This window comes from Oryctolagus cuniculus, chromosome 11 (genome assembly GCF_051225735.1).
Source record: "Oryctolagus cuniculus isolate XC-2025 breed Fujian yellow rabbit chromosome 11, ASM5122573v1, whole genome shotgun sequence".
Lineage (NCBI taxonomy): Eukaryota > Metazoa > Chordata > Mammalia > Lagomorpha > Leporidae > Oryctolagus > Oryctolagus cuniculus.
The window spans coordinates 103,156,727-103,180,224 of NC_142877.1; the positions used below are offsets into that span (position 1 = coordinate 103,156,727).

Below are 23,498 nucleotides of genomic sequence, written 5' to 3' on the forward strand. Positions count from 1 at the left end.
CATTTCCAGTTCCACGCTCGCCAAGAAATCTCACTATATGAACTATTCGAAGACACACGCACACACACACACACACACACACACACACACACCTGCAGGCGTGAGTCAGTCTGGGAAATAAAGAACACATGGCAGTTTCTCGTCGTTGAATCTCGCCACCAGGTAAAACGGATCAGGTTTGGAAACAGTGGACGCCAGCTGACTGGCCTGCCGGCTCAGCTGGCTGACTTCCGGCGTCCTCCGTTGCTAAGGTGACCGGAAGCGTGCCTTGACGCCCCGCCCACCAAACCGTAGAGTTCCGGAAAAAGCCTGAGCGGAAGACTCGCCCAGGGAAAGCACGGAGGTACTGGTGTGGCTCGAGCTAAAATGACCACGTTAGTGCTTGACAACGGAGCTTACAACGCCAAAATCGGTTACAGCCATGAAAATGTCTCGTAAGTAAAGGGTGAGCGTGTACGCCTGGGAGTTTCGCAGGCTCCGCCCCCTCTCTGGACTTGAGGGAACCGCGGCTCGCCCCGGAGCCAGAGTGATGCTTCGGTGGGAGGCGGGTGGGTGGCTGTGATGCTTGGAACTGGAGTTGATTGGGGTTTGGGTTTAGGGATGCGCGGCACCGGAAGTAGGATGGATGTTTCGTTTTGTAACAGGAAGTAGCCCGGGGAAATAGGTTTTCTGAGGTGCGTTGCCTACAGAGAGGTCTGTGGATGCAGTTCATGAGCGAATCTTCAGTGTTTGTGGCGGGGGTGTGTGTGCATTTCCCTGGGGGAGGAGATTTTAGGTTTCGTCGGAACCTCTCTAGGCTCCGTGAAGCAAAAGCCCCAAAGCCATTGTCTTAGGGTCTAGAGACTTGGACTGTTTTTTTGGCTCACTGGCTGACCTGGTAGATTAGCTGAATTAAACAGGTATTACCGTGGCATTCATAAAATACATACTCGTAAAATGTATGATTGGATAAATAAGCAGACCTAAGACATGGTTTTTCTTCTGTCAAATCCACAGAATTTTATTTTCCTTTCCCCTTGTCTCCTTTTCTTTTTAAAAAGGGAACACAAACCACGTCTACTAGAGTAGGACTGTAAATTGTTAGTCTTCCTGGAAAAGAAAGCCTTTTGGCACGTGTATCGTTGTTAATATCCTGTAACACAGCAATTCTATTACCACGTACCTGAGGAATTAATTAGAGGTACTTGATAACTTAAGAACAAAGATTCTCTGTTTTATCCATTTATACTGTTTATGGTATGAGGAAATGAGAAGCAAGCTAAATAACCATGAATAGCAAGTTGGGTCAATATAACACTTGTGTACTTTATAACCATGAGATTGACAACAATGCATCTTTTAAAAATCATGTCCTCAAAGAATATTTTAACATGTAGACAAAATGCTGATAATATGGTAAGTAAATAAGCAGGTACACATTATATTTTACGGGATTGTCCCAGTGTCATGATTATATGTATATATGTGTGTGTGTGTGTGTGTATAATTTGTATGATTGATAATGGATCTGATTTATCTTCCTAAACAGATTGTAAGTTCCTGGTAGACATAAACCAAATTTAAAACTAGTTCTTACTTTCTTAACATCTTGCTGATTGAAAAACTTTGGCTGCCTGGGAACTTAGTTTTATTGACAAAATTTTGAACTTATGAATACTTTTAACTGAGTAGTATTAATAATTTCCATATTGGAGTCAGAAGACTGGGACTTTTACCAAAGCTTTGGCTCTCGTCTCTGCAGTGGCAGAACAAATGCCCACCCACATGGATTTCTTGAAGACTGAGAAAAATAAAGGATCCAGTATAGAATATGTTACAAACTAGGACTTAAAAAAAGGCATTTTAGAAATTATTTTGGGGCCAGAGTTGTGGCATAGCTGATTAAGGCACTGCTTGGAATGACCACATCCTGTATCAGAGTGCCTCAGATTGAGACTTGCCTGCCTTTCCATTTAGCTACCTGTTAATGTGCGTTGGAGGCAGCCGATGGTGGCTCAAGTACTTAGGAGACCCTGATGGAGTTCCTGGCTCCTTACTGCAGCCTGGCTCAGCCCTGGCCATTGTTGGCATTTGGGGAATGGTAGATCCCTGTCTCTCCCTGTCTGCCACTCTACCTTTGAAATAAATAAACAAATCTTTAAAAAGAATGAGAAAACAGTTCAGATAAACTAATCTTTTGCTTTTGAGAGTGGTAGCTAAGTAAGGGAATTTTTAGGAACTAAATATTTAGGAAGTAATTATGTTATTTGTTTCTTTTATTTTTAGAGTTATTCCTAACTGTCAGTTCAGGTCAAAAACAGCACGTCTAAAAACTTTTACTGCGAACCAGATAGATGAAATAAAGGACCCTTCTGGACTGTTTTACATCCTTCCTTTTCAAAAGGTAATCTCAGCATGCCTTCTCTAGCATTACAGACGTAAGTTTAAAGATAATTTTTAATTGTATAAGACTCGGTATGTATGTGTGTGTGTATGTGTGTGTGAAAATACTTTTAGAACTCTGAAAAAAGGTGACAAATTTTAACCAAGATGTAACTGAAACCAAGAATTGAAATTAAGTTATCTTGATAAAAATAAATAACCCTGATTTAGTGATTGATTGTGTGTACTGAATTTTATGTTAGATCTAAATGGTATACATACATGCATTTTTAAGGATAATTTTAGTACCTTTTATTGGACCAAAACCCTACACCTCTTTTTTGATAAATTAGAGTGGAGCCAGCCTTGTGGCATACCAGGTAAAGCCTCTGCCTGTGATGTCAGCATCCCATATGGGCTCGGGTTTGATTCTCAGCCTGCTAATATCCTGGGAAAAGTAGCAGAAGATGGCCCAAATGTTTGGACCCTTGCTACCCACATGGGAGAGTGGATAAAGCTCCTGTCTCCTGGCTTTAACTTGGCCCAGCTCTGACCATTGCAGCCATCTGGGGAGTGAACCAGTGGATGGAAGATCTCTCTCTCTCTCTGTCTCTCTCTCCCTTTCTCTCTGTACTCTTGACTTTCAAATAAATAAATAAATCTTAAAGAAATTAAGAAATTAAAGAAAAAAGAAATTAGAAGTTAAGAGTATGGCTTTATTATCAAGTTGGACCTGTTTAACCTTTCTTTTAATTTTTTTATGTTTATTAATATAGAGAACAGATTTTATATATTTCACAGGTTCAGTTCCAAGAAGACAACCATACTTCCCTTCTTTCCCCGACACATGAATTTTTAAAAAGTAAAGAGAAGCATCTCTATGTATTAGGGTGTCTTTTGAATTCTTGATATTTTAGTTAATGTTATTTTGTAATTTTTTTGACTTCTAAAGGGAGAAAAATTTGCCAAGTAATTGGTTTAGAATTCATACAGCATTAGGCTGGAAATGGTTACTATAAATAGATAGGAATCAGTGACTTGGAGCTATTAATCTGACTTTAAAAAATTGTTCAAATATTCTTAAATAATCAACTTGATTAAAACATTTTTTAGGGCTACTTGGTGAATTGGGATGTTCAAAGACAAGTTTGGGATTACCTTTTTGGGAAAGAAATGTATCAGGTAACAAATTAGAGTATGTATTCAAATTCTATTTTCATGTGTTACTTGAATGAAAAGTTAGAGCATTTATTTTAATATTTATAAACTTGCAAATACATTTTCAGTACATATTTGAGTTACTTAAATATAGCTTTGCCCAGCTTTGATTTTCTAAACATTTAATACATGCAAATTAATAGAATTTATTTTGAAGTGGATGGAGGTTGAGTGGAGATAGTCCATATGAAACTCAAGGTTAAATTTTACTTGACATTTCATTAGATAATCTCACTACGTAATTTTCATTTTATCAAGCAAATGTTTTTGCTTACATTGAGTGGGTAAATATTATAAGACAACTTCTTACTTTTAGAGTCAATAGTGTGATTATAGCTATACTAAGAATGTTCATGTTTAAATTCTTCAAGAATATATGGGAGAGAATTATGTAAACTTTAAATATATTGAATCTTGCCTTTTTCTTTTTAAACAAAATTACAGCCTCAATACTTGCAGCGGTATTAATTACTTTTATATATGTATCTTTAAACAGTTTGACACTACCATTTAATTATTGCTACTAATAAGAAAGGTAAAGTTGCATAATACTCATTAACTACATAGATTCTTTAAGCTAAGATCACTAAGTAGCTACATGAACTTTGGTGGCTTTTCTGTGTCTTGGGTTGTTTAATTTAATAAATATATTTATTTGAATAAATAATGTATATATATAAATTATAAATGTATGCCCACTTAATAAAACTGTCATAGTAATAAGACATTAGGGTTATTGTTAGGCCTAAGTAATTTTATTTCTATGAAGCAAGTGTTGATGATAATCACTAGAAATTATAAAAGTTTTTTTATTTTTCTGTCTCATAGGTTGATTTTTTAGATACTAACATTATTATCACAGAACCATATTTTAACTTCACTTCAATTCAAGAATCAATGAATGAAATTCTATTTGAAGAATACCAGTTTCAAGCAGTATTGAGAGTAAATGGTGAGTTAAAGTTTACATTGAAATTGAATTAACATGGATATGAGTATGAATAGCGTAAAGAAACTCTTAAAATCCCATAATACAAAGGCAATAAAACAGAATTTTAAAACTTGATGTACTCATGGGGCCAGTGCTGTGGTGTAGTAGATTAATCCTCTACCTGTGGCACCAGCATCCCATATGGGCACTGGTTCTAGTCCTGCTATTCCTCTTCCAATCCAGCTCTCTGCTATGGCCTGGGATAGCAGTAGAAGATGGCCCAAGAGCTTGGGTCCCTGCACCCATGTGGGAGACCTGGAGGAAGATCGTGGCTCCTGGCTTCAAATTGGCCTAACTCCGACCATTGTGGCCATTTGGGGAGTGAACCAGCAGATAGAAGATCTCTCTCTCTAATTACTTGGAGAATGCCTTCTATGGAAAAACTACACATGGATTTCTTTTTTTTGTGTGTGTGTGTACCAAAATAAACTTACCTTTTAATTCCATTTTCCATGAACTTTTTAAAGTGCTCTCATGATATTTCTCTCCAGTGAAATTACTGGCCATGTTTCTAATTTCTGAAAGACTTTTCTGAGGTAGTTATCCTTTTTATCATTGATGTGCTTGTTATTATTATTGGTTAAAATAATTTTAAGAGCTCAGTCTGCCAATATGAGGGAAAACAATCTGTAAATGTCATTTAATAGCAAGTTTTATTACAGAATTACATGATTGTATACAGTTAAAACATTCCAATACAAGGAGACTTCAAAGTGATCCTGGAAAATGGAATTAAAAGATAAGGCTCTTTTGGTACAAAACTTTTAAAAGACCATGCATATGAAGGGTCTTCAAAGAGTTAGTGAAAAAATGTATGTTACAGAAAAAAAACTGCCTGATATTTAGCTTACAGATTTTTAAGTATTTCAAGTTCTCTATGCTGTTTACAAAAGTGACTTGTGCTAGTTAAGAGCATAACCTCAAGAAATGTTCTGAAGCAAGGATGATTTTGTTTCCAGGGGACGTTTGGCAATGTCTGGAGACATTTTTGGTTGTCACAGCTGTAATTGTGCTGTAAGCTTCTAGTAAAGGTCACAGATGCTGCTAAATGTCCTATAATACACCAGGACAGTCCCCAACAACAAAGGGTTAACGATCTGATTCAAACTGTCAATGGTTCTGAGGTTGGGAAAACCTGCTGGAAAGCCATACTGCCTAGGTCTGAATCTTGGCTCTGCTACTTTCCCATGACATGATTTTGGGCATATTACTGAACTTCTCTGTGCCTTGGGTTCCTCTTCGTCTGTAAACAGGACTTTTCGTGAGTATTAGAAGAAACAAGTTATGTAGAGTTTAGAATAGAGCCTGAGATATAAATTGCTAATTAAAAAATAGCTTTTTTTGTAATAATTATCATAAGTTTAGAAATGAGGGGCCGGTGCTATGGCACAGTAGGTTAAAGCCCCAGCCTGTAGTGCCGGCATCCCATATATCCCATATGGGTGCCAGTTTGAGTCCTGGCTACTCTACTTCTGATCCAGCTCCCTGCTAATGCACCTGGGAAAGCAGCAGAGGATGGCCCAAGTCCTTGGGCCCCTGTACCCAACATGGGAGATTTGGAAGAAGTTCGTGGCTCCTGTTTGGATCGGCTCAGCTTCAGCCATTGCTGCCTCTCTCTCTCCTTCTCCACCCTCCCCCCCACCGTCTCTACCTTTCTTTGTATATCTTTCAAATAAATAAAAATTTTTAAAAAGATATGAATATTTACTCTTAAAACATGACCAACCAGTGTTTCTTTTTGTATTCCATGCATTATCTGTGATGTTTTGAAGTTTCAGCATTAGAAATACCATGTATCAATTATGAATACCATAAATTAACATTTTTAGTTTGTTCCATCTATTGCTTTAAATTTCTGTTTCCCTTTTGTTTAATGAGTTCTTTTTCTTTTTTCAATCTTTTTGTGAATAGCTGGGGCTCTCAGTGCACACAGGTATTTCCGAGACAATCCTTCTGAATTATGCTGCATCATTGTAGATAGTGGATACTCCTTTACTCACATAGTTCCTTATTGTAGAAGTAAAAAGAAAAAAGAAGCAATTATTCGGTGAGTGCATTTAATTTTTCATTATTTCTTATTTCATATTATTTCTTAGGATGAAATGTGTGATAACTGAGCCAAATTTGAATTCTCCCTTTTTAGGATAAATGTGGGAGGAAAACTCTTAACCAATCATCTAAAGGAGATCATATCTTACAGGTATGACTTAGCTTCGGTTGTTTGAAAGGATAAGTTTCTAGGGATGGACTTTTTGAAGTTAGTTAAGATTAATCCTTACCTTAATTTTATGTATAGAAAGGTGTTCTATATTATTGCTTAAAAAATTGAATCATGTATGTAAATACTAATGATATTCATATCAGGAAGGTTTCCAGTATATACAATAGTTGTGTCTACCTAGAAGATATTTCCACATTTTGCGAAATTTTAATGTTTAATAATTTAAAATTGTTATACATGAACATGGTAAAATTAAATGTTAAATTTAACATGGTAAATTAAAATGTTGTACATGAACATGGTAAAACAAAAAAATGCATATAAAGAAAAAGGATCAAGGGCTGGCGCTGTTGCACAGCGGGTTAACGCCCTGGCCTGAAGCGCCAGCATCCCATATGGGTGCTGGTTCAGTCCCGGCTGCTCCACTTCCGATCCAGCTCTCTGCTATGGCCTGGGAAAGCGGTAGAAGATGGCCCAACTCCTTGGGCCCCTGTACCCATGTGGGAGACCCAGAAGAAGCTCCTGGCTTCGGATTGGTGCAGCTCCAGCCGTTGTGGCCAATTTGGGAATGAACCAGCCGATGGAATACCGCTCTCTCTCTGCCTCTCCTTCTCTCTGTGTGTAACTGACTTTCAAATAGATAAATAAATATTTAAAAAAAAAGAAAGAAAAAGAAAAAGGATCAAAAAAGGAAAATAAATCTGAGATCTCTTATCTCCATCTCTCTGTCAGATTACTCCACACGAAGTATATTTGCATTGTACCTATTTTTAAATTTTTAACCTTGATAAGCCTTAATAATAATATTTCTGTTAGTTAGTTGCCAGCTGGGACTCACACTGGCACCCATATGAGATGCTGAAGCTGCAGGCAACTAACTCGCTGTACCACCGTGCCAGTACCAAAACTGTAATAATTAAATAAAGTGATACTAACAGTTCGCTACCATCTTTCTGTGATGGTTCTAATGATTGTCCTGGCTGATGCTTGCAGGGCATCGGCAATACTGAGAAGAGAGTAGGATGCCAGGTTCTCACTAGGCAGCGTTCCAAAGTCATCATCTGGGTTCGGCAGTGAGGATGAAGCATGGTTATATTAGCAAATTTGAAGTCATTGATGATCACTGATGAAATCATTGATGAAAAAAATCATTGTGAACAGGCAAACTAAACAAGCGTGGCATGCTCATCCCCAGATTTGATGGGCAGCTCAAAGATCCAGGAAAATGGAATGATTTGCTTCCATCCTGTCAGTTTGGTTTCATTGTACTGACAAACTCAGCTGCTGTAATGATGGTGAAGTAAGATGAAAACACACAGGAAGGAAAGGCCTAGGATGCTACTTCTAGAGGTGGAATACTATATGAGAATAAAATGTTTCAGTGGGTTTAAAAGGAGAAAGAGAGAGAGACTGAACGGTTAATCCTGAATCAAACTTTTTTTTTTTTTTAAAAGAAATTATTTGGAAGGCAGTATAACAGAGAGATGTGGAGAGACAGAGAGGATATTCTATCCACTGGTTCAACCACAGCTGAGTCAGGCCAAAACCTGGAAGTAGGAGCTCCATCTGCATGTCCCACATGGGTGACGACGCCAAACACTTGCTAGTTGCAGGATCAGAAACGGAATAGCCAGAACTTAAACTAGCACTCCAATATGGGTTGTGGGCATCCAAAGCAACAGTTTAACCCACTGTGCCATAATATCCATTGATATGTTAAATTTTAAATTTTATTTGTTTTTATTTATTTTAAAGGCAGAGAAAGAGACCGAGATTTGTTTCCTGTTACTGTAGACCCTTGATGCGGCAGTAATGGCTCAGATAATTGGGTTCCTGTGACTCACATGAGAGATCTGGATTGTGATCCTAGCTGCTAACTTCAATCCTGGCCCACTCTACTTTTGCAGGCATTTGGGGAATGATGGGAGCTCTTAGTGCTTTCTATCCCTCTCTCTTAAATAAATAAATAAATTTCTTAAAATCCCAATATTTCAATTCAAATTAAGAGAATTATTTTCAGAAGATGATGTTGCATATTTGTTTGACAGTCTTGTTGACTGCTGATCAGAGCATAACTTGAATTGTTCTGATAAACAATTTGGCAATATACCAAAAAAACTAACATTACTTGATATTCTGCCTCCAGAGTATGAATAAGTAATGAGGTAGTCAGAGATACAGATTAAAATATATTTCATTGATTTTTTTTAGAGATTTTATTTATTTATTTGAAAGGCAGAGAGGTCTTCCACCTGCTTGTTCACTCCCCAAATCATTGCAACGGCCAGAGGGCCAAAGCCAGGAACTTCCTCCGGGTCTCCTATGGGGGTGCAGGGGCTCAAGGAGTTGGGCCATCTTCTACTGCTTTCCCAGGCCACTGCAGAGAGCTGGATCAGAAGAGGAGCAGCTGGGACTAGAACTGGCGCCCATATGGATGCTGGTGCTGCAGGTGGAGGCTTAGCCCACTATGCCGTAGCACTGGCCCCCATTTCATTTATTTTGAGTTGTATTTTGTTCACATTTTACTCTGAAATTGTTGTGAATTTTGCAATCTTTAATACCTTAGAATTGTTACAGTTTAATGAGCATTTTTTCTTCTGATTGGTACAGTGGTACATCTTACAGAAGATATAATATGATATGTAATGATACAGAAAAAACATACAATCAGTGTTTTACTTTATTGAGTATAAGGACTGAGCTACACACATGATAAGCATTAGGGGAATTACTTTATTTATTTTTTTGTTTTATTTTTTATTTTTTGACAGGCAGAGTGGACAGTGAGAGAGAGACAGAGAGAAAGGTCTTCCTTTGCTGTTGGTTCACCCTGCAATGGCCGCCGCGGCCGGCACGCTGCAGCCGGCACACCATGCTGATCCGATGGCAGGAGCCAGGTACTTATCCTGGTCTCCCATGGTGTGCAGGGCCCAAGCACTTGGGCCATCCTCCACTGCACTCCCTGGTCACAGCAGAGAGCTGGCCTGGAAGAGGGGCAACCGGGACAGAATCCGGAGCCCCGACCGGGACTAGAACCCGGTGTGCCGGCGCCGCAAGGCGGAGGATTAGCCTAGTGAGCCACGGCGCCGGCTAGGAGAATTACTTTTTACAACTCTGTTAAATAGGAGCTCTTACTGGCCTCTTTTTATTTTAAAATTTTAAAAATATTTATTTATTTATTTGAAAGAGTTGGAAAGAGAGAGGGAGAGACAGAGAGAGAGAGAGAGAGATCTTCACCTGCTGTTTCCCTCCCCAAATGGCCACATCAGCCAGGGTTTGGATAGGCCAAAGCCAAGAACAGGAGCTTCTTTCAACTTCCACTACTTTTCCCAGGCCATTAGCATGGAGCTGGATTAGAACTGGCACCCATGTGGAATGCCAGTGTTGAAGGCAGCGGCTTTTTCCACTACTCCACAATGCTGGTCTTCTTACTGCCCTTGTAGAGTTGAAGCAATTGAGTCCCAAACAGACAAAGTATCTTATCTGCTAAGTTGTGACTCAAACCTATGTCTGTAACGCAGAGTCTGTGCCAATAAACACACAAATATCTTCTCTTCCTGACCTAAAGTTCCACCATTGAAACATGGATAAATAAATTTTGACTGACTATTGTAAACCAGTAAAAAATATTTTTAAAGAATATAATAGCAGGGGGCTGGCACTGTGGCATAGTGGGTTAAGCCTCTGTCTGCAACACTGACATCCCATGTGGGTGCCAGTTCAAGTCCTGGTTCCTCCACTTCCAGTCCAGCTCCCTGATGATGGCCTAGGAAAGCAGTGGAAGATGGCCCAAGAGCTTGGGCCCCTGCACCCATGTGGGAGACCTGGAAGAATCTCTTGGCTTCTGGGTTTGAATTGGCCCAGCTCTGGCCATTTTGGCCATTTTGGGAGTGAACCAGCGGTTGGAAGATCTCTGTCTCTGTCTCTCTCTGTAACTCTGCCTCTCAAATAAATAAATAAATCTTTTAAAAAATAATATAATAGCCTAAGATAATTAGATGATATTTAATTGAAAACAAAATGTAAACCTGTAGTATAAAAATGTCTCCACAGAAAAAATACTTGAGGGGCTGGCATTGTGGCATAGTAGGTTAAACTGCCACCTGCAATGCTGGGATGCTATATGGTTACAGATTAGAGTCGTGGGTGCTCTGCTTTTGATCCAGCTCCCTGCTAATGCACCTGGGAAAACAGCAAAAGATGTCCCAAGTGCTTGGGCCCCTGCACCCACTTAGCATACCCAGATATAGTTCCAAGCTTCTGACTTCCACCTGGCCCAGGGTCCTTGTGACCATTTGGGAAGTTAACAGTGGATGGAAGATCTCTGTCTCTAACTCTGCCTTTGAAACAAATAAATCTTAAAAAAATTTTTTTGACGGAAATAAACTCACTTTTTTTTTCTGTTTAAATTGAGCCTGCGTTTTATTGAAATCACTCATCAAATATTTATTCAACATCTTCTATGTGCTTGGTACTGTGTGCTGACTCACAATGCTTTTGTAATCAGAAAAGAAAGTTTAGAGTTAAGCATTGTAGCAAGATTCTGTTCAGGGTGTTTGGGGTAGGGGGAAGTTTGCTGGTTAGTCAAACCTTGGCACATTAACACATGTTTTCAATTTTCCTACCTAAAAACTGGACTAATAATCTGTTCTTGGAGAAATAGTATTTCATCAAGTTAAATATATTTTATACATTCAAGAGCTGAATATGTTGAAAAATCAGTTACTTGAAAATTTAATTCCAGAGAAAATATTTGAAATGATAAATATGGGTAATATTTACATTTTTTCAATTTTATATTTTGTTAGGCAGCTTCATGTTATGGATGAAACACATGTGATTAACCAAGTGAAAGAAGATGTATGCTATGTCTCTCAGGATTTTTACAAAGACATGGACATTGCAAAGTATGTATACTGATCATCTGAAAATTGGAAAGTTGGTTCCTGAGTGATGTTACCCATAATGAAAACATTTCATAAATCTCTATTTTGTTTTCTAGATTGAAAGGAGAAGAAAATACAGTAATGATCGATTATGTTTTGCCTGACTTCAGTACAATTAAAAAGGGCTTTTGTAAGGTACTTTTTGAAATCCTCAGTATTTATTCTAATGATCACCTCGGCCAGATTTGAAAAGCAGTTCATCTCCAGTGAGGAGTGGCAGGGTCATAGGGAGCTGTTGATTTTCCTGGTGGGCATTTCTCCAAGCGCAGTCTGTAAATTTGACTAACAAATTTCTCATAATATTTTTTTAGAAAAAGTACTTTGAACCTAATAATAGAACATGGGACAAATCTGGAGATAAACAGTTTCCTTACTTGTATTACAGTTTTGTAACCCTTTACTGCTTCCTTAAGAATTAATTTAAATCCACTTAGAAATTGGTTATTTTCTTGTTAACATATTGACATAGCTAACCTAGTGCTGGAATTTACTTATGTTTGATCTGATAGAATTCGATTTTAGTTGAGAAGGGCAAAATCCAGTGCATTTTGAAAGTGTTAAGAAGCAGTTTATTTTTGATGGAAAAATAAACTAATTTCTTCTTACCTTTGATCAGCTCAGTTAAGACAGTTCTGTGTTTGGCTAAATGTGAAATTTGCCCTTCCAGTTACAGGCTTGATGGCGATGACTGGGAAGTTAGAAATCTGTGGTTAAAAATGTAAGCACAATTGCACAAAGAGACAGTTATAATATTCATTGTAGTACATTTTAAAATAGTGAAAAATTGAGAACAGCCTAAATATCTACCAGTGGAATAAGAATAAATAAATTTTCATGTATTCATACTATAAAATATGCAGTAATAAAATGAAGTAGAACTACATGATCAGCATAGGTAAATCTTGAAAGCATGATGTTGAATAGAAAGCACAATTTAGAACTCGAGGTACACTTTCAGTGTATGCAGAATAATTATGCTATTTAGGAATACTTAAATATATATATAAAAGTTAAATTGGAAGGGGGTGTGTTAACTTATTTGTAAGGTTGGATTAAGCTGATTGGTAGATGCATGGATTTTATGTAATAGTTAGGATGTCTGAAATTAAAATATAATATATATATATATATATATATATATATGACAGATTATTGGGGTGAAATACAAATCAGACTTAAGACTACTTCAGTAGAGGGATTGGGACAGATTTCCAATCTCCCCAAACCTAACATCATTGGAATCACAAGGGGGTACTTAAAATCTTTAACCATGTTCTCAGTTCCTTTTCCAAGAAATGTTTAGTGTGTACATCTTAAAAAGAAAAGAAAATCTCTTCCAGATGATAGGACAGTCAACTAGGAAATATTTCCTCTTTTAAAAATTTCTTATCTGCCTTACCAATGATAATGCATTAGTTTATGGAATATTCTCTTCTTTTTAAAAATGTATTCATTTTAGCATCATTTGTTCTAGATCTGAGAAGAATGTCATTAGTATTTGGATTAGAATCACATATATTTTATGAATAATTTCTATATTAGGGTTAACCCTAAGTTTTATTGACTTTCTTTAATACTTTTTTCATTGTTGGCTGATGTGGAACAGCTTTGTTTTTTTAAAGATTTATTTTTATTTATTTGAAAGAGTTACAGAGAGAGGTAGAGACAGAGAGAGAGGTCTTCCATCTGCTGGTTAACTCCCTAGATGGCCATAATAGCTGGGGCTGTGCCGATCTGAAGCCAGGAGCCAGGAGCTTCTTCCCGGTCTCCCCTGCAGGTGCAGGGGCCCAAGGACTTGGGGCATCTTCTGCTGCTATCCCAGGCCATAGCAGAGAGCTGGATGGGAAGTGGAGCAGCTGGGACTAGAACTGGCGCTCCTACGGGATGCTGGCGCTTCAGGCCAGGGTGTTAACCCGCTGCGCCACAGCGCCGGCCCAGAACAGCTTTGATAAGGACTAATAAATATTTATGAAATTTGAAAAGCAATACTATGTAAAATTAAGAAATATATTTGAGAACTTTTTTTTAAAGCTTCATTTTATCTATTTGAAGGCAGAGTTACACAGAGAGACGCAGCAGAGAGCTGGATGAGAAGTAGAACAGCTGCAACTGTAACTGGTGCCTATATGGGACGCCGGCAATGCAGGTGGCGTTGTACCTGCATTACACCATAGTGCTGGCCGCTGTAGTTGAAAACTTTTATACTTAGAACTTTTATACTGTTAAACTCAGATATTTTGTTAGTTTATTAGCCAATATTTTAAAATGCTTAGGGGGAAGGGGCAGCCTTGATTTTCTACTGCTAGTAATAGTAATAAAAATAAAGTTTACAATATCATTACTGATTACAAATGAAGAATTTCAGTTTTAGCTCTGATCAGAAGGAGGATGCACAGTGCAGTGTAAGGTGTTTACTTGGCTTATGTAAATTGAGAAAACTGCCCTTGTTGTTAATGATTACCACTTTGTGCAGAGCTGTTTATTGTAACATGAACTGATCATTTCTTTAATGGTACCAGGACTAAAACTGTGAGGGGTGTGTAGTAATCATGGGCTACATTGAATAAAAGAGCAACTCCCAGGCGCCCTTCTAAGTTCCTTCATTTTTCTGTGTCTAAAACAAAAATCCTTTGGAATTGTACCCTTAAAAATAAAACCTACCCAGAGTACCAGAGTACATATCAATGATTAATGACTTTGGTGCTAACATTTAACAAGAATATCTGGTTCTGGGTTTCTGCTGATTATCTCTTTGATCCTGGTAAGTCATGTGGTGCTGTTCTGCAAATCAGTGCTATAAATAAACTAGATAGCCTCTCATGTTTTGTCAACTGAAATTTGCCTGTCTGCATCTGTCCCAAGTTATTTTGAATGTTGGCAGTATGAGTTACACCCTTTAACTAAAGGCAGTACCAGTTTTAAATTATTTTGTAAATTCGTAGGAAATGTTTTCCATTCCATGTAAGAAAGAATATTTCTTGGGCAAGGAATAATCTTTTTTGTTATCATAGCAATAATTTAATTAGTTTAAAGAGGATTTCTAGTTTTCTTTGTTCTCCCTAGAGTATTGTGAATATTGTGTGATTTTCAAGATATTTTATTCCAAAAGAATGTTTTGAGCCTGGAATTCCCAAATGATAGAAATATGAATCATTCACATCCAGGTTATCAGTGGCATTGAAGTAGAAAGAGTATTTTGTTGTGTTTTGGGTGACTATATGAATGTCCTTGAGTATATTACATAACTTTGCTGAGCTCACTGTATCATTAATAAAAGGACAATATGTCTACAGGGTTATGTGATAGTTCAGTGAGATATGTAAAATATCCAGTACAATGAATGACATGTTGTTGGCTTACATGCATTATCCAAAAATGTATTGAATACTTGCCATGTACCAAGTTGTTATATATATATATATACACACACACATATTACTCTTTTAAATAATAATTTATTTGAAAGACAGAGTGAAAGAGGGAGAGAGAGAAACAAGAGAGAGATCTTCAATCTGCAGGTAAACTCCCTAAATGGCTGTCATGGTTGGGGCTGGACCATGCTGAAGCTAGGAGCCAGGTCTCCCACATGCGTAGTAGGGGCTCTGGTACTTAGACGATCATCTGTTGCTTTCCCAGGTGCATTAGCAGGGAAGTAGATCAGAAGCAGAGCAGGTGGGACTCAATTGGCACTCTAATATGGAATGCCATTGTCTCAAGAGGTGGCTTAACCTGCTGTACCACAACAGCAGCCCCTATATTACTCTTAATAAATTATTAATCTTTCTTTTCATATATTTGAGTACTTTTATATCTGTATAAAGGGTTGGGATATACTCTGTTATGAGAAGAAATCTGCACATATATAAATTAAATTAAATGCATGTCTAAAACTGAATCAAGGAGAGTTACTATGATTCTTTCTAAAATTGAGAAGGGACAATTATTTTCATGATGTAAATTGCTGTGGAAGGAGATTATTTTTTTCTGGTCACTTTAGGACAAAGCTCACAGAATAGGTAGGTTGGGAGAAAATTGAGTCATGGTTGTTTAAAGTTTGTGTTTGTTGTGCATAAGCCTCATATAAAATTAGTGTCATAAGGTAATTTCAAAGATATGGAAACTGATTTTTGAAAAATTTGTAGTAACAAAAATTTTTTTTTCATTTGACTATTAGTTGGGGCTTTATTTGGTCTTATTTATCTATTTTGTTGAAGAAATACAACTCAATGCATTTAATATATACGGATTTGGGAACATGGTGCTTCTTCCCCCACTACCTCCCTCCTACCCATGCTCCTACCTTTCTTCCTCCAACCTCTTGCCAACAAAATTTAAAGATGTAGCTTTTTTGTAGGGGAAAAGGGAACTTGTAACAGAACTGAGGCACAGTGTCTAATAAGCATGTGAAGTTGGGGAGTGAAAGTAGATAGGGGTAGGATTCAAGACACGGTAAACGTTCTCTACCAGAGTATATTCTTTGCAAACTGAAATCAGCATATCATGATAGATGGATTATGAAGTTCTCCTCTGTTTTCCTTCTTTCTGTTTTAAAATGTATAGAATAAAGATGCCAGATTATTTTCAGGGAAATAATCAATAGAAGTCCAGAATTATTTGTTTCAATTTAGCAACAGGAAGGAAGGCCACATTTTTCTAATTTTTGAGAAAGCTGAAACTTCTAAGAACATGATTAATATATTATTGTTACATATTACTAATCATTAGTTATGTGAGTTGGTAATGTAGCTTTAACATTTTATTTTATTTTTTCTTTTAGCCAAGGGAAGAGATGGTATTGAGTGGAAAATATAAATCTGGAGAACAAATTCTTCGTTTGGCCAATGAGAGATTTGCTGTTCCAGAAATACTTTTTAATCCTTCCGATATAGGCATTCAAGAAATGGGAATTCCAGAAGCTATTGTCTATTCAATTCAGAACTTACCTGAAGGTACATAACTAGTATAGTGAATTATTGAAGAATAAGGGTATTTCTGACAATCATAAATTCAATGAACTCTTTCATTTGAGTAACTTCAAGAAAGTAGCAAATCTGTTTTATTTGTGGAGATTTCCAGATCCCATATTGCGCTTTAATAATTCCTGCTTGACTGTCCTATATTATAAACTTGATATAGGAGAAGTTGTTATAGTGTATTTAAACTTGAAGAAATGTATTTCCCCAAGAAGTGTTAAATTGCCTCATCTATTTCAGAAAAGTTTCAATTTAACACGGATCTGCACTGAATAAAAATTCATAACAGTTTAATGGTTTTCAGCTATTGATGGGACTGATTTATTCAAGTTTCAGAGTACTTTTATATTTTATCTTCTTAGTTCATAGGGAACAGCAGGTATCAGAAAATTTAACACATACAGTGTGTTTTCCTCTCATTAAAAAAATTATGCTATTACCTTAACATAATTATTTCACAAGTATTTTTATCTTAATTTCACATTTGATATAAAGTTGCAACTACGATGTTTACAACATTTTGTGCTACCGTGCTTTAATGTTATATCATGAGACTCAATTCAGGGGAACCTTGTCCTCACCTTAGTATTAGGTGGGATGGCTGGCACTTATCAGTTCCTGGTGCATTTCCACATAGTGTTTTCTAGGCTTTTAATACTGGCTAACTTTATGGCACCTAATGTTTACCATCATGTAATATATTAAGTTGTTCATACTTAGATCCTTTCTTTAAATATTATTACAGATTAGGAGTGTTTTTCACTGTCAAAGGTAGGTATTGCAAAATAAACCACTGTCTTAGTGAGATAACATGGAAATGTGGGCTCACAAGTACTCATTTATGCATAGCTTGCACATACATGATAGGAAGCTGCAGTTCAAGTCCCTTAGCTTTTCCTTTTGAAGTCCATGGGGTCATATTTCACTGCATTTAATGTCTCTGAATAAAGCAACTGCATTACAAATCTTAAAATGGACCTCAAAGATTATATGGTCTCTCAACTGGTAACTGTAATCCCTAATTGCTTTTTACCTAATCCCTCATCCAGATCTTTCCAGAAAGATAAATAAACAGATTGTCTAATGCTTTTTGTCTTCCCTTTCTCCACCCCTACCCCTTTTTCTTTTTTAAAGAAATGCAGCCGCATTTTTTTAGGAACATTGTTTTGACAGGAGGAAATTCCCTTTTCCCTGGATTTAGGGATCGGGTTTACTCAGAAGTTCGATGTCTCACTCCAACTGATTATGATGTTTCTGTTGTGCTACCTGAAAAGTAAGTGTTCATTTACATAGAAACAGAACAGGAAATCTTGTAACTAAGTGGTCTACAGGCAGACTTCAGTTGAAAGCCTGGTCCTATCACGTTAGCAAGTTTATTTCATCTATTAGATCATCATTTTATTTGTCTCATCAGAATTATAAACTTAATATTTCAGTGAATTAGATAGGATTAAGTATAGAGTGTCAACCATAACATTTGCTATAGAATGAGTGCTCAGTTAATGTAAGATCACTTATATATAGTAAACAAGTCCTTATTTTTATAGACAGAAAATAAGATTATTATCTGTTTGATTTATCAGAGATGTATCATTTGTTGAAAGCTTCTATTAAGAATAGAAATTTAAGAATTGAGCCATCAAGATAAGTATGTCAGGGTAGGTGTTTGGCCTGGTTTTTGAGATGACTTTGTCCTGTATTGGGGTACTTGAGTTTGTTTCCTGTCTCCAGTTTCAATTCAGACCCTGGGAAGCAGTGGTGTTGGCTTAAGTAATGGGGCTCCTTCCATTGTGGTGGAGACCTGCTAGTGCCTAGCTCCTACTTCCACCCCAGTCCAGCCCAGCCATTGCACACATTTAGGGGATGAACCTAGTGGACAAGAGCTCTCTTTGCCTATTTGTCTGTCTCCTGAATGAAAAAGTAAATAGAGATGAATTACTTCAATTCGTAAGTTATTTTGGATTTCTAAAAAAATTTTAAATGTTTTAAATGAATATATTCATCTGACATTTTAACTTATAGGTCAAAATTTTTTTAAATTATTTATTTGAAGGAGTTACAGAGACAAAGGGGGGGGGGAGAGAGAGAAATAGAGAGAGAGAGAGAGAGAGAGAGAGAGGTCTTCCATTTGCTGGTTCACTACCCAAGTGGTCGCAATGGCTGGAACTGCACTGATCTGAAGCCAGGAGCCAGGAGTTTTTTCTGGGTCTCCCACACCGGTGCAGGGGCCCAAGGACTTGGGGCATCTTCTGCTTTCCCAGACCATTGCAGAGAGCTGGATTGGAAGAGGAGCAGCCAGGACTCAAACTGGTGCCCATATAGGGGTGCCAGCACAGCAGGAAGTGGCGTTATGTATATGCCACACTGCTGGCCCCTGGTCAAAACTTTTTATGTCTACCACCTACCTTATTTATGAGCGAAAGCAGCATCACTTTTACTTAAGCTATAAAAAAAATTAAGGTGGTACTTTAGAGCTGGAAGAAGTGCTTGTAGATCATCCTATTCAGTCCTTATTTCTTTATTGGTAAATATATTTGTAAATAAAGAAACATGGGCTCATGACTTGGCAAGTGCCTTAACATTGAGTTATGAGCAGTGATCAAATTAAAACTTAGTTCATTGGCCGGTGCTGTGGTGTGGCAAGCAAAGCTGGCTCCTGCAGTGCTGACATCCCATATGGGTGCCAGTGCAAGTCCTGGCTGCTCCACTTCCAATCCAGCTCTCTGCTATGGCCTGGGAAAGAGTAGAAGATGGTTCAAGTCCCTGGGCCCCTGCACCCACGTGGGAGACTTAGAGGAAGCTCCTGGCTCCTGGCTTCCAATCGGCTCATCTCTGGCTGTGTGTTCACTTGGGGAATGAACCAGTGGATGGAAGACCTCTCTCTCTCTCTCTCTGCCTATGTCTCTCTGTAACTCTGACTTTCAAATAAATAAATATTAAAAAAAAAAAAAAAAAACTCAGTTCACTTACTTTATTTTTTTGAAAGGCCAAGCTGCAGAGAGAGGGAAAGAGGAGAGAGAGGTCTTCCATCCACTGGTTCATTCCCTAAATGGCTGCAGGCCAAAGCAAGGAGCCAGATGCTTCTTCCAAATCTCCCATATGGGTATAGGGGCCCAAGCACCTGAGCCATCCTCTGCTGCTTTCCCAGGCATGTTAGCTTAACCTGCTATGCCACAATGCTGGCTCCAGTTCTCTTAGTTTAATTCGGAGTGCTTACCAAAATATGTGTTTAAGTAACCCATCCCTAATTTTAGAGGCAGAGTTTGCAAACAACACCCTACATACTTGACTGGAATTAATGTAGAGTTTTGTTTTAAAATTAAAGTAGAATTTCCCCAAATCAACAGCAGTTAATAGAAGGTCCTATCTGTATCACTTTTACTGCTATCAGATAAAGAAATAAAAAGTTGTTAGATTTTTAGAATGATTTTTATCAGCATTAATGTTCATGTACTTTTTTTTTTTTTTTTAGTAGATGTATTTTATTTATTTGAAAGGCAGACTTACAGAGAGAGAGAGGGAAGAGGCAGGTCTTCTATCCATTGGTTCACTCCCCAAATGGCCACAATGGCCAGTTAGGTCAGGCTGAAGCCAGGAGCCTGGAACTCCATAAGGGTCTCTCACATTGTGGCAGGAACCTAAATACTTTGTCCATCTTCTGCTGCTTTCCTAGGCACATTAGCAGGGAGCTGGATCAGAAGTTGAGCAGCCAGGACTTGAACTGGCACTCATGGGATGCCGGCATTGTAAGTGGTGGCTGAAATCACTGTACCACAATGCCAGCTCTCATAATTAGAGTAAGAAGCATATTGGATGTTTATTCTACAGGCATATATTACAGCCAAGGGACCCACAGAACTAGATTTTATTCTTTCACTCGGTAAATCCTTATTGTGCAACTGCTTATATATTTTTTAAATATATATATTTATGTATGAGAGGTCTACAGACAGTTCATGGAAAATGCATATTAACTTTTAGTTCTTTTTTTCAGGAATTTTATAAAGCCCCCTCATATAAATAAATGTATTTTTATAAAAGATGAGGAAATGCACTACTCATGATAAGGAATATGTGTGGATTAACTTTTTTTCTGTACCTTTTTCATATTTGAAGCTCTGAATTGGGGGAGTATAATGGTAGAAACATAGAAATACAAAGTATAGGGGTTGGTGCCATGGCTCACTTGGTTAATCTTCTGCCTGAGGCGCCGGCACCCCATATGGGTGCCGGGTTCTGGTCCCAGTTGCTCCTCTTCCAGTCCAGCTCTCTTCTGTGGTCCGGGAAGGTAGTGGAGGATGGCCCAAGTGCTTGGGCGCCTGCACCTGCGTGGGAGACCAGGAGGAAGCCCCTGGCTCCTGGCTTCGGATTGGCGTAGCTCCGGCCGTAGCAGCCGTTTCGGGGGTGAACCAATGCAAGAGAGACCTTTCTCTCTGTCTCTTCTCTCTCACTGTCTAACTATCTGTCAAATAAAAAAAAAAAAAATACGTAGGAATACAAAGTATAACCTTGATTGTAGATAGCAAAATCAAACTAAATATTTTATCCACTCTAATTTTTTTATTGTTTCTCCTACAATATAAATGTTTATTATTGGCCGGCGCCACGGCTCAATAGGCTAATCCTCCGCCTAGCGGCGCCAGCACACCGGGTTCTAGTCCCGGTTGGGGCACCGGATTCTGTCCTGGTTGCCCCTCTTCCAGGCCAGCTCTCTGCTATGGTCCGGGAGTGCAGTGGAGGATGGCCCAAGTGCTTGGGCCCTGCACCCCATGGGAGACCAGGAGAAGCACCTGGCTCCTGCCTTCAGATCAGCGCGGTGTACCGGTTGCAGCGCGGCGGCCATTGGAGGGTGAACCAATGGCAAAGGAAGACCTTTCTCTCTGTCCACTCTGCCTGTCAACAAAAAATGTTTATTATTTACTGTATTTTCCAAATGTTTGACTTATTAGAAGCAACAAAGTGTATCAGCAGAAGCACAGCCTGGAAAACAATTCTGGATTAAACCCTTGGTCCATACCGAATCAGTTCTGGTCTGAACCTCATTTTCCAAATTTCTAAAATGGGAATTCTGATAGATGTTTCATGGGTTACTGTGAGAATTAAGATGATGTTTCTCTGCCACAAACAGACTTTAGTATCAGTTACAATATTCTTTTTCCTTTTAGGCACCTTCAGATAATTTGCTTGTTTCCTGTTCTTGTAATAGAAGTAGAGGGCCCAGAAGGGGGAAAACAACAGTATTTTGTGGTAGTGAACAAGATCTTTCTTTTTGAGTTTTCTCTGCTCATGTGAAACTTACACTTATTTCTAAACCTTAAATGATTTTCCGTGAAGTTGGGTAGAGCTTGCCACATTTTAATTACTAATGTTTCAATCATTTTACTTGTTAATTTCTATAAATCATCAGTTGATTTCTATAAGATCATCTGGATTCATTTATTTTATGTTTACTTTCAGTCCTATTACTTATGCCTGGGAAGGTGGAAAATTGATATCAGAGAACGATGATTTTGAAGATATGGTGGTAACAAGAGAAGACTATGAAGAAAATGGACATAGTATCTGTGAAGAGAAATTTGATATATAACAAACATTTCTGAATGAAAATCGTGACTAGTTGTGACTGAAAGGTTTACTATCAACTTTCCTTTAGAATTGGTTAAGGACCTGTGTTATCTTTCACCCTAAGATAAAGTCTTAACTAAATCCTTTGACCCATGGCTAATTTTCACAGTCTTCTTAGCTACATTATTACAATAATCTGTAACTTAGTTCATAATTTTATTTAGAAATTGGACTGCCATGCAATACTTATGAGAATATGTTATATGAAAGAGGGCATGTTTTTTAAGTCTAATTCTTCATTGCCAGGAGCATACACTAAACTTTTTCATTGGTCTGTTTTACTTAGTAGGTAATTTTTCATTACTTTACTAGGAGTTGGCCAAAGTGTTTACGGGATAATATGATTTCTCTCTCATAGATCCAAGTATTTTATTTAAAAATCATTATTTGTATTTATACATAATAAAGTTGGAAAGACTATGTGTAATGTTTATTTTTCACTTAGAATGAATGAGTGGAGACCAAAGCCTATTTACTAAAGACTTTTAAAAATTTTTTATTTATTTATTTGAAGGTCAGAGTTACAGAAAGAGAAGAAGACTGATATATATATATATATATAGAGAGAGAGAGAGAGAGAGAGAGAGAGAGAGAGAGCGAGCTTCCATCTACTGGTTTATTCCCTAGATGGCTGCAATTGCCAAGGCTGAGCCAGGCTACAGCCAGGAGCTTCATCTGGGTCTCATGTGAGTGGCAGGGGCCCAAACACTTGGGCCATCTTCCACTGCTTATCCCAAGCCATTATTAGGGAGCTGGATTAGAACTGGAGCAGCCAGGACACGAACCAGCATCACAGGCAACAGGTTTATCTGCCACGCCACAACAGCAGCCCCACTACTAAAGACTTTTTGATCACTGCTATGTTGGCAGAAATGTATTATTTCACTCATAAAAGTACTATACTGCTTTATTTGAAGTAACTCAGTTCAAAAATTCAATACAAATGTTAGCAATTATTTTACAAACTCTTAGGTAAACAAATTTTTAAGTTATTAAAGAACAGCTTTGTGATGTAAGGAAACACCTGACAGTGACATTAGTGGAGTAGATACTCATTTGACTATTTTCCTCAAAATAAAAGGCATCATCAGGACAGAAAAAATAAAATCTAAGGAAAAGCTAACCTAACAGCTTTATGAAGGATACAAGCCAGGAAAATGCAG

At 37.8% G+C, this 23,498-nt stretch overlaps 1 protein-coding gene across 5 annotated transcripts; it reads left to right on the forward strand.

Moving 5' to 3' along the window:
• Window positions 1–311: 311 nt before the first annotated feature.
• ACTR6 (actin related protein 6) lies at window positions 312–22,755 on the forward strand. 5 transcript variants are annotated; one of them, XM_089308856.1, is made up of 11 exons: window positions 312–445; window positions 2,266–2,383; window positions 3,475–3,556; window positions 4,408–4,531; window positions 6,482–6,617; window positions 6,714–6,770; window positions 11,600–11,698; window positions 11,794–11,872; window positions 16,515–16,686; window positions 17,845–17,983; window positions 22,168–22,755. In XM_089308856.1, exons 4-11 carry the CDS (start codon window positions 4,477–4,479, stop codon window positions 22,295–22,297), a joined length of 867 nt encoding a protein of 288 aa, XP_089164982.1. In that variant the 5' UTR covers window positions 312–445; window positions 2,266–2,383; window positions 3,475–3,556; window positions 4,408–4,476; the 3' UTR covers window positions 22,298–22,755. The 5 variants fall into 5 exon arrangements, with proteins under 5 accessions (XP_089164982.1, XP_089164979.1, XP_089164981.1 ...); XM_089308853.1 differs by having other exon boundaries at window positions 3,475–3,543; XM_089308855.1 differs by having other exon boundaries at window positions 312–434.
• The last annotated feature ends 743 nt before the right edge of the window (window positions 22,756–23,498 follow it).